This window comes from Impatiens glandulifera, chromosome 1, assembly GCF_907164915.1.
Source record: "Impatiens glandulifera chromosome 1, dImpGla2.1, whole genome shotgun sequence".
NCBI classification, from domain to species: domain Eukaryota; kingdom Viridiplantae; phylum Streptophyta; class Magnoliopsida; order Ericales; family Balsaminaceae; genus Impatiens; species Impatiens glandulifera.
In genome coordinates this window covers 156,180,376-156,192,083 of record NC_061862.1, presented here as the reverse complement: position 1 = coordinate 156,192,083, position 11,708 = coordinate 156,180,376, and the positions used below count along the sequence as shown (strand labels likewise).

The window sequence follows — 11,708 nt, the reverse complement described above, 5'->3', positions numbered from 1 at the left end:
AATTATTATTATAACTATTAGAGTAGATCAATTGATAAGATTAAGTACTAAAGAGATCATCTTATTTAATATATTTAAAAAGAATGTTTTAAATTATGATTTTAGATGGGCAGTTTCTTAAACTAAAATTCCTTTAATTGAATTTTAATTTTTTCACTTAAAATTGAAGTTTAAATAAATAATAAATAACTCAACACCCCCAATTAGTAATTTGGTCAAACAATTGCAGGCAAGTTTGGACCGGTTGGTCCGAAGATTGGTGGTTGCCTCCTCCTTCTTCCGTCCACACTCCACACTCTTAACACTCCACAGTCTACTCCCCACCACACCATGAAGTTTCTCTACTGATTTTCTCAACAAAACTCCATTTTTTTCAGTAATTTTTTCTATCAATTGACTGCAGAACTGTTGGGTTTTTCAATTTCCAATCTTTCCCGCGGCCGGACCAAAGGGTCGTACCCAAAAATGCTTGATATCATCCGCGAAGGAGGGAATGGGTTTTTTATCCTGTCCTTTGACGGACAGTTGTTGACGAACAGTTACTTAGGAGGAAGACGGTTTACATCTTAATCTGATACCCTCCCCTGTTCTTGTTTTCTAGCGTAGATTTAAGCATCTATTGTCTCTCGCCAGTACTTGATCTCTTACTTTGAGATATTTTGTTCTCCCTTAAATTTTCAGTTAACCCTTCCGAGAAAGGTAACATTTTTTTCTCAGATCCATGAATGCCCCTTTTCCCTGTTTAAAGTGTGAAGAAGATTCCAATTTCTAATTCCCATTTCCTATTTCTACATTTTCAGGGTTTTAACTTGGTGAAGAGAGATGAACCAGGCAGTATTAGTAGCCATTGCTGCTACAATTGGTAACTTCTTGCAAGGATGGGATAATGCCGCCATTTCTGGTAATCTTCTTATTGGTTTATCATCATTGATTGATTGAACTGAAACCTGTAAAATTATCAGTTCTAAACATTTATTTTTCATGGGTATTGATTGAATCTGCAGGGGCTATAGTTTATATAAAGGCAGAAGCAGATTTGGCTGCTACATTAGAAGGTTTAGTTGTGGCTATGTCTCTAATTGGTGCCACTCTCATTACTACTTGTTCTGGTTCTATATCGGATTCGATTGGGCGTCGTCCAATGCTGATCATGTCATCTGTCTTCTATTTCATTAGCGGTTTAGTAATGTTGTGGTCTCCAAATGTTTACGTTTTACTTGTGGCTAGATTGTTAGACGGGTTTGGGATTGGGTTGGCAGTTACTCTCGTCCCAATTTATATATCGGAGACTGCTCCTTCTGATATTCGGGGGACTTTAAACACGCTGCCTCAGTTTACTGGTTCTGGTGCGATGTTTTTATCGTATTGTATGATTTTTGGGATGTCTTTGATGTCTTCGCCTAGTTGGAGGGTGATGCTTGGTGTTCTTTCAATTCCTTCTGTTTTGTATCTTGTTTTAACTGTCTTCTATTTGCCGGAATCTCCACGGTGGCTTGTTAGTAAAGGCAAGATGCTTGAAGCTAAACAAGTCTTGCAGAAATTACGCGGAAGGGAAGATGTTTCAGGTTATTTCATTGCTCGAATTAACTGTAATTTAAATACAAATGATGGAAATCGAATGCACCTTGGTTAGTTTTGATCTGATTTTATAAATTTGATGCAGGAGAGATGGCATTACTGGTTGAAGGGCTGGCAGTTGGTGGCGAAACATCTATAGAAGAGTATGTAATAGGACCAGAAGGTGAAATTATCGATGATCAAGATCCAACCGCGAAGGATGGTATTAAGCTATACGGTCCTCAAGAGGGTCTTTCATGGATCGCAAAACCAGTTACAGCAGGACAGAGCAGTCTGGCACTCGTTTCCAGACAGGGTAGTATGGTGAACCAAACGGTTCCACTTATGGATCCACTTGTAACACTTTTTGGAAGTGTCCATGAAAAGCTCCCCGAATCTGGTAGTATGATTGGTCATTTGTTCCCTAGATTCGGGAGCATGTTCAGCACGGCCGAGGATCCTCATGTTAAGAATCAGCATTCTGATGAAGAGAGCCTTCATATAGAAGGCGGTGATTATGGTTCACACGATGAACAAGGAGCAGGGGAAGAATTTGATGATGATGGTGATAATTTACGCAGTCCATTGATATCTCGTCAAACAACGAGTTTGGAGAAAGATGGTAATCCTATCCCTACTTCACACGGGAGTATTATGAGTATGAGAGGTAATAGTAGCCTCGCTCAAGCGAGTGGTGTTGAATCAGTTGGTAGCAACATTGGTGGCGGTTGGCAGTTGGCATGGAAATGGTCGGAGAAGGATGGTGAGTTGAAGAGAGTTTATCTTCATCAAGAAGGAGTTGCGGGTACGGGTGGTTCGAGACAGGGATCTCTTATTTCGCTTACGGGTGATAGCGAATTTGTTCAAGCTGCTGCTTTGGTAAGCCAGTCAGCACTTTGTTCGAAGGAGCTTTTGGATATTAACCAGGTTGGACCGGCTATGGTTCAGCCGTCTGAAACCGTTTTGAAGAAATCGTCGGTTTGGTCTGCGCTTCGTGACCCGGGTGTTAAACGGGCACTTATGGTTGGAATTGGAATTCAAATACTACAACAGGTTAAGAAACATGTCTTTCATTTCCTTGAAAAAACATTTTTTTTATGGATAAATTGACCAAGCTAGTTCAAATGAAAATAATGCTCTTACAAATAAAAATAAATATTTCAAATGGACTTAGTTTGAACTTTGATATATGGTATAGCAACTTAGTAATTCAAATATCCCAAACAAAATCACGATTTTAATTCTTTGAGTGTTTACAGTTTGCTGGCATAAATGGAGTTATGTACTACACTCCCCAAATTCTCGAGCAAGCCGGAGTTGAAGTCCTTCTTTCGGACCTCGGTATCGGTTCGGACTCATCCTCTTTTCTTATTAGCGCCGTCACTATGCTATTGGAACTTCCGTGTATAGCCGTCGCCATGAAACTTATGGATACGTCTGGAAGAAGGTAACCACTTTTTTCTAAAAAAAAAGAAAATATTGAGTTTCATTGGCTTTATCATGTGATTTCTCGACGACATGCAGGACACTTTTGCTTACAACAATTCCAGTTCTAACGCTTTCGCTCGTGGTCTTAGTCATTGGGAATATCGTGAATTTTGGAACCACGGTTCATGCGATTATATCAACTATTTGTGTCATACTCTACTTCTGCACGTTTGTTATGGGCTACGGGCCAATACCTAACATCCTTTGCTCGGAGATATTCCCCACGAGAGTTCGTGGCGTTTGCATCGCTATTTGTTGTTTGGTTTATTGGATTTGCGATATTATTGTCACTTACACCCTACCTATTATGCTGACTTCGATCGGATTGGCTGGTGTCTTTGGCATATATTGTGTCGTTTGCATTATCTCGTGGATTTTCATTTTCTTGAAAGTTCCGGAAACTAAGGGCATGCCACTTGAAGTCATAACCGAGTTCTTTTCAGTTGGCGCGAGACAAACTGCCTCGAAGAATGAATAATATTTGTACCGATTGATCTATTATTCGTAAAACTGTCAATTAAGTGTAACATTATGGTGATTTATAAACTGTTTAAATTTTCATTATTTATTGATTCTTCCAAGATTAATGCAAGAATTTTTCTGGAGAGTTTCTCAGTTTGTTAGTAATAATAATAATAATTTTGTTTATGCAATCATTCCAGAAAAATAAAGAAATTTTATTAATGAAATTGTTTTGAGTTTTTAAAGAAAATAATTACTTTTTATATTTTCACCAAAAACATATATAATTAATCAATTAATTTTGATCAATAATAAAAAGGACCAAAAACATAATTAATCAACTAATATGCATGTCATTATCAAGTCAATTAATTACACAAATGATTATTTTACAACAATATTAACATGCACAATCTCTATTTAAGCTACTTCATTATTTTCGACGACATCTCCTTCCACTTTGGACGACGGCGAATTAGACCTAAACCCCGTACACGGGTAATTAAACGATCTCATCACATATACGTGCATGTTATTATCGTCGCTCTCATTCTCCTCCAACGATCTCCCATTAGTTTCCCGCATGAAAACATATGTAATTATCATCCCAATTATTGACACTCCACCCAAGATCACCAACGAAATCGTCTGATATTTCCATGTGCGTGAATCTAGAAGAAAAAAACACATATTTTTTCACATGGAAACAATTATCCTAACTTAATTATGTGATAATAATATATATTATAATATATTCAAGTTTAGTAGAAAGTTGGACCTAAAAGGATTAAAATGGGCTAACCTGGGGCTCGGGCTCGGCTGGCCGTGTTCTCATCCGAAGCCCACGTGAATCCCACGACTCCAATTATGGCCCCCACCTTTCCCCAAGCTGCAGAAATACCATGACAAGTTGACCTAAGTCGAGCTGGAAAAAGCTCGGCCGGTACTATAAACGTGGTAGTGTTTGGCCCGAAGTTTGCAAAGAATAATGTGAGACCGTATAGTATTAAAAAACCGTTATTGGTGTGGTGATGCCAATACCAATAATAAGGTATCCCGAGGGCTAAAAAAGGTAATGACATGCAAAAGAATCCCATAATTTGGATCTTGACTCGTCCAATACGGTCGATAAAGTAGACGGTTGCCCAATATCCCGGGATGGTGAAACATATTGACATAATAGCTTGTAATAGCGCAAGGTCAAAGGCCTCTTGATACGGGTTGCCAAATTTTGGTTTTGAATCTTTTGATAGATAATGTTTGTAAATTTTTGGTTGGACTAAGTTAGAACTATAAAAGATGATGTCGATTAAGAGCCATGTGATTGAACATGAGAAGAGATCGCGACCGTGGCGACGAAAGAATTCTTTCGAGAAGAATGGGTAATTTGAGGAATGAGGCGGAAGGTCTTCGGATACCTCGGGAATTGGACTTAAGGAAACATCTAGAACTTTCTTCATGTTTATTGTTGCTTGTGTCACATTTCTCTCCACCAAAGCCGTGTACCTATCAAAATCTTAACATGTTTGATGAAATAGATAAATTTATTGTTAATTTTTTACATATTACTTACTAATCATTTTATTTCTCACATTCATTACTAACAATTTAATAAGAAATAGTTTAGGAAAAATAGACTTAAGTCTCAAATTTAACCGATTAATTTGATTGGGATCACAAGTAAAATATTATACATAGATTTTACAGAGAATAAACTTTATTAACTAATTTTTTTTCATAAAAAATAAGAAGAATATTTGTTGGTATGTTAAGAAGGGTATTTTTTATGTTAAAAACTACATTTGGTATTTATATATTGTTTGCAAGAGATCATTTTATATATAAACAAATTAATTGCATAAAATTAGAAATTGTACAAAAATAATAATAATTAAAGACAATAAAAAATTATAGTGGAAACTAATTCATTCTAAAATTATAAAAAAAAAGATTGATAATAGATCAATAAACAATAACAAAAATCAGAGATTAATTATTAAAATAAAATATAATAATTCAGAGCTTCTTCTACTTGTTTTTTTTTTTTGTATTTTTTTTTTTAAATTTACTTAGTTATTTTTTAAAAAATATATTATTTTAATCATTAAATCATTAATTTTATTAATTGAAATAATGTTACTTCTTTTTATTAAATTTTAAATATAATAAATATTTTAATAATATTTAAACCAATTAAATATCCAAATAATATATTTTAATCAAACAATATTTTTTTTAACAAAACTAAAAATAAAACCTTCAAATAACAAATATGAAACAAACAATGTTTTTTCAGTCAAATGAACCTGCATAGTTAGAGATAGAGAGGTAATGTTTTAAAAAAATTGCTTTTTTTTAGAACTTTCATTTCATATATTTATTTAAAACAAATAATTTTCAAATTTTTAGCTAATTCTCCTTGAGAATAATTAAAAAGTGATTGATAGTCGGTGTTTTTTTGTTTGGAGAAGTTTTTTTTTTCTCAGTAAAGAGACATTTAAAGTATTAATATAATATAATATAATATAATATATATATATATATATTACCTAAAATGTATTTTAATATTTTGATTTAAAATTTAAAAAAAAATTGATTAATAAGAAAAGGGATGGAATGAGGTTTGTTTATATGATTAAATTAATTTCTTTTATTAAACCAAGTTTATATTAATTTTAATATTTTATTTTTTTTCCGTTTATGTATCTTCATTTTTAAATTGAATGAAAATTGAAGGCAATGAGATATATTCTTTTAACTAAAAAACAAAAATAAATTTTTAAAAAAAAAAAAAAATCTGTTCTTTATCATTACTCTTAAACAAATGAGTAACGATAGAGAAGTAAAATTTGGTGTCGGAAATGATGTATCAACATGTGAGTGAATTTGAAAAATATTTTTTTTCTCTTATTATATTTCAAGTTCACGTAAGTGTTGTCACATAATTTCCGACACTAACACCAAATTTTCGATCTCTATCGTTACTTTTTAAATGAGTAATGATAGAGAACGAGAATATAATGTAATGAATTATGTCGGAAATGATATGATAACACGTAATTAGATTTAAAAATAAAAAAAAAATTCTTATAAGATTTTGAGTGTATTTGTGTAGACACATAATTTTGGACACTATTCATTACCTAGCGGTTTCTGGCATCATCATTCGCCAATAAAATGTAAGTCCAGCCGGAACAGCCCCAATTGCAAGAATTATCCGCCAGGCCAAGTCGACATGTTTATCATGATTATCAACCGCTTTAAAAACCGAACAAACAACCATAGTCACAATCGAACTAGTTAAAATTCCAAATCCCTGCATTGAAAACACTCCGGCCATGAACCTTCCTCTCGTATTCCTGTTAGAAAACTCCGACATGATAGTTGCCGACAACGGATAGTCTCCTCCAATTCCAATACCAAGCAAAAACCTAAAAAACCCCAAGCTACCCAGAACACAATTCTTGGACGTGCACACAGACAATCCACACCCAATTGAACTTAAGATCATGATCATCAATGCCAAACCGTACACCCGTCGCCTTCCTTTGCGGTCGCCAAGTCTTCCGAAAATGAGTTGTCCGATTACGGCGCCGAGGAGGGAAATCACCAGCATGATGGAGATTGTATTGGTTGGAACCTGTTTCAATAATATTTTATATATTATGTTTATTTAAAAAACTATTCATTTAAAATAGGATCGACAATTTTGGTCACGACACAAATAAACGACCGAAACCGAATACGAAAAGATCAGATTAGAGTCCTATATTTTATTGTCGATCTGTTTAACCTGATAAATATACATGTCAAAATCGGGATGAACTAACGTAACCTAAAGTAAACCCGATAACCCGTTTACAAGTTTTTTTAGTTGAGTTTTGTGTTATTCTTTCTTATTCATTCACTCATATTTTTTTTTTTAAATTATAAACTAATTTTGATTTAACTTTTTTTTTTATTTTGGTATTAATGTCATTAATTTGAATAAGAGATATTAATTATTTATATTGAGTTTGGTTCTAGTTAGGTAAATCGGGTCAGGTTGAGATTAAAAATTTTTACTGAACGATTTAGGTTAAAATCTTTCAATCAGTTATACTGCCAACCCGAATCCAACATCCTCAAACTTACTTAAATTGTCCCCATAATTTAACTTCTAACCTAATTACTTAGAAGATTAAAAGGAATAACATCTTCCAAGCAAGCATGATTCTCAAATTGAGATTTATAAATTAATAAAAAGACTCATGATCGGTCTCAACAAATAAATGAAATTTTATATAATTAAAATCTGACCTTTTGATCATGATCATGTTTGTAATAGATGCTTCCAATGAGAAGCATGATCGGAGAGATGCAGAAGAGATCGTAGGCGTCGGTGAAAAGGCCCATTCCTGCGATTGCGATGGCCTTAAAGTGATAAAATTGCGTTTTTGCTATATCCAGAGCTGTTAGTATTCTTAACGCCATCGCTCAAATCTCTACTCTATACAAATTAATTAAATTAATTACTCTTATAATATATATATATATATATATATATATATATATATATATATATATATATATATATATATATATATATATATATATATATGGAGATTATTTATTATGTACGTGCAAGGGAGCTTCCTCTGGTTCATTATCATTTTCGAGAAGACGAAGAGAGAAGACTTTTGACTATTGGAGATTTTTCAAATAAAACAAATAATCATTATCAATTTAATCAAAACTTTGTTTTTTTTTATTCAAAATTAAATTATTCTAATCTATTTTTTTAATTTATAAAAATGATTTTTTAATTTATAAAAATGATTAATATTCAAGCAAGTGTCATCGTCGTCTGAATGATGTGTTAATAAGATATTAATAGTTTTCATATGGCATTGCTACAAGTTATTCGGAAAAATATTGTAAGTCAAAGATATAATCAAATATCTTGTTCGTTGGATAGAACGTTATTAATGTTGGATTCTAACAGATGATATGTGCATTGATATGTGCATGAAAAAATAGTATATTATGTAGTCGTATGTGTCACGAAAATGTAAAATCGACAACTTACTTTTATATTTAAACAACTCACCATATTTATCCTATTATTTCACCATCAAATAATTCATTTATCAATTAAAATATATTTTATTTACTTTTATTAAAATATACTTTTCATTGAATATTAATATTTTTAAAAATATTTTCACTTAATAACTATTTTTTTTTTTTAGAATGAATATGATGTCACGTAGAATTAGTCCGAGAGTTAATCGCTTTTTTCAATAACTTACGAGCTCGATATCTTATAAGGTAACATGTTTTTTTCTATATCATGGTTAACGATTTTTATCATTTTTAATATAAATGAATCATTTAAAAATACTCAAATTTTTATAACTCATATTAATTCCAATTATTTAAAATCTCATACAATAGGTTATTTAAATAACAATTTGAACAAAGGCTTTAAGAATTGTTTATTTGGCTTTCTTTTTCTTTGTTCTTTTTTTCTTGAAGAGGACATATTTATTTATTTTAATAATTTAGTGATAATATTAATGGCAGTTATCAATGAAAAGGAAATATTTTAAAAGAATGTATATATTAATTTATGTTTATTTCTTAAACTTAGCCATCTAGTTTGGCCTAGTTTGATTCAACTTATAATATGTTGATAAGTTGTGAATGTGATAAAGTTGGCTATAATACTTTCGATAATGAATAAACTGATCAAACAGGTCTAGAGATTTTTTAAATTAAATGATAAAATTCATGAAAAAACAGTTTAGAGTTGAAGAAGATGCAATATTGTTTATCATAATTATTATAAATAAATAAAAATTAATAAATCATGAATAGTTACACTCATCCAAGATAAATGAAAATATTAATGAATTATTAGATCTTTCCGATTACAAACATCCAAGTTCATACCTTAAAAACTTCAATATTGTAATATAGAAGATCAGAACATTAGAGAACGTGTCATTTATGAGTCGTCTTTTTTATAAATTCATTTTCTGCTCATTTTTTTAGCGTAGTTAACTTCATAATAAACAATTTTAAATAATTTTGTTTGATTCCATGACTTCGACAATGACAATTAATAGACAAGTAATTTTTGTATAGTAATTGCAACTAATAAGATGAATAAACTATTTAAGCGATTTTGACTACTTAAAATAAATAAGGAGGAGCAAACATACTAACAATGAGAAAGAATATACCAAAGAACTAATTGATAAACTAAATCAAAGTAAGTAAGTTTTACAAACAATTAATTAATTAATAAAAAATGAAAAAAAAAATATCTTGAATAATAATCCAATCACCTATCTTATGCTTAAAAATCAAACAAGCTAACCACTAAACTATAGTACTAGTAATATGTGTGGCTATCTTTCAAATCAAGAAAATTAAATAAAAATGTTTGTGATATTATTTGGTCTTCATTTAACACTTGACTATTTGACTTTACTATTTATTTTTAAGTCAACACTTATATTTTCTTATAAACAAAGTCTAGATATCCTTCATTCCAATTAATAAGGTATAATAATTCTATGCTAGATATTAAGAATAGTTTGTACAAGAAAACTAAAAAAAATATTTGTCATATATATATATTCTTTACTACAAATCAAATTCATTCAAGTTTTTAACTAGAAATGTGATCAAACAAGTTTATTGAATAAGTTAAACAGTCTAAAAAAAACTGACTAAATAAGTGTTACTATTTTGTGTTTATATGTTATTTGAGCATATTATAATGGATTTTATGCATATAAGTTTAATTAGTTTTATTATTATTTTTTATATTCTTTTATAAATAGAGACAGTTATAATTTATGTTTACTTGTACTATTATTTAACAGAGTATTTATAACAAGTTATAGATATTTGTAAATTTTTAAAATTAATTTCATAAGAGTTTACTTTAAAAAAAAGTTATTAGTTATATATTATTATTATTATTTAAATAATAATAATAAATAAATGACAAGTCATAATTAGAATTAGAATTATAAAATTAATTAATTTAAAATAATAATAATAATTTTTTGAATTTGTAAATATAAATTCAATTTATTTATCTAAAATTGTATAAAATCACAATTATTTATAAACTCGTAAAATTGTTAAATTTTAATAACACAAATTTAAAATTTCAAAGTTTAACTAATTTTAGAATTTACTTAAAACCAAAATTGAATAAAAATTTAAAATTTAAATTGATATTTAATTGTCTTAATGTATATAGATTGTACAAAAAAAAATCCACCTCTAAAAAATAGTCCACTCTATTAAATTAATTTTAGCAAAAAAAAAGTCACAATGTGAGTTGAAAATGTTATTAATTCTAAAAGTTAAATATTAATTTTTTTCTAAGAATATTTCAATAAAAAATAAATAAATATGGGACTTGTAGGAATGATCTTAAAAAAATTCTCTTCTTTATATATATATATATATATATATATATATAGTTTAGTTTAGAAGTTTTTTAAGATAATTTAATTACATCACAAATAAAAGAAAAGAATTAAAAAATATATATTTTTGTAATTTATAAATCAATTAAATAATATCGAGAAAAAACAGACGGTGAACACTACCGTATTATAAGACTTATGAAATAATAGTAGATTTGAAATAAATTATAAATCATAAATTATAAACCATAAATAAAAATTGACTTGTGTAATGAGATGGTTGGTTAGTCTGAGTGTTTTAAGGTCGCGGGATAAAATGTCGATTGAGCATTGATGGACTAAAGTGAGAGTAAAAAAGAGATCGGTAATGTTTGAAATTTTTTATTTGACCAGAGTGAAAGGTCACGAGATGAGAGTTCATTGAAAAAAATATGTGATGAGATATGTGAGAATATGAGTTGTTTTATCGAAGTGAATAAAATATAGGATGAGAGTGTTCTATTTTTTATTTTAATATATTATTCGTGATTTATTAAGAATTTTAAACATTTAAATATATATTATTATAATTTTTTTATATTTTTATCCGTGTGAATCGTATAAAAATTCTAGTAAGCAATAAAATTAATTGAACAATAAAAAAATAAGAAGAAACAATCATTTATCATTACAAAAGAATTAAGAAAATATAAATTTTAATAAAATTCTTTAACAGTTCGTCGTACAAAACAAAGTAACAAAGTATACTCGTAAGGGTATTAGAAGTTA

General features: G+C 29.6%; 2 protein-coding genes across 2 annotated transcripts; one reads left to right on the top strand and one right to left on the bottom strand.

The window, feature by feature from the left end:
* The first annotated feature begins 224 nt into the window (after nucleotides 1–224).
* LOC124920331 (monosaccharide-sensing protein 2-like) lies at nucleotides 225–3,608 on the top strand. Its single transcript, XM_047460798.1, has 6 exons — nucleotides 225–699; nucleotides 801–901; nucleotides 1,005–1,565; nucleotides 1,664–2,610; nucleotides 2,817–3,004; nucleotides 3,082–3,608. The coding sequence occupies exons 2-6, from the start codon at nucleotides 823–825 to the stop codon at nucleotides 3,521–3,523; spliced, it is 2,217 nt and encodes a 738-aa protein (XP_047316754.1). The 5' UTR covers nucleotides 225–699; nucleotides 801–822; the 3' UTR covers nucleotides 3,524–3,608.
* A 232-nt stretch (nucleotides 3,609–3,840) lies between these two features.
* On the bottom strand, nucleotides 3,841–7,985 carry LOC124920330 (probable inorganic phosphate transporter 1-9). Its single transcript, XM_047460796.1, has 4 exons — nucleotides 7,807–7,985; nucleotides 6,651–7,147; nucleotides 4,310–5,013; nucleotides 3,841–4,178 (listed from the first exon to the last, which is right to left on the bottom strand). Exons 1-4 carry the CDS (start codon nucleotides 7,978–7,980, stop codon nucleotides 3,928–3,930), a joined length of 1,626 nt encoding a protein of 541 aa, XP_047316752.1. The 5' UTR covers nucleotides 7,981–7,985; the 3' UTR covers nucleotides 3,841–3,927.
* Between the last annotated feature and the right edge of the window lie 3,723 nt (nucleotides 7,986–11,708).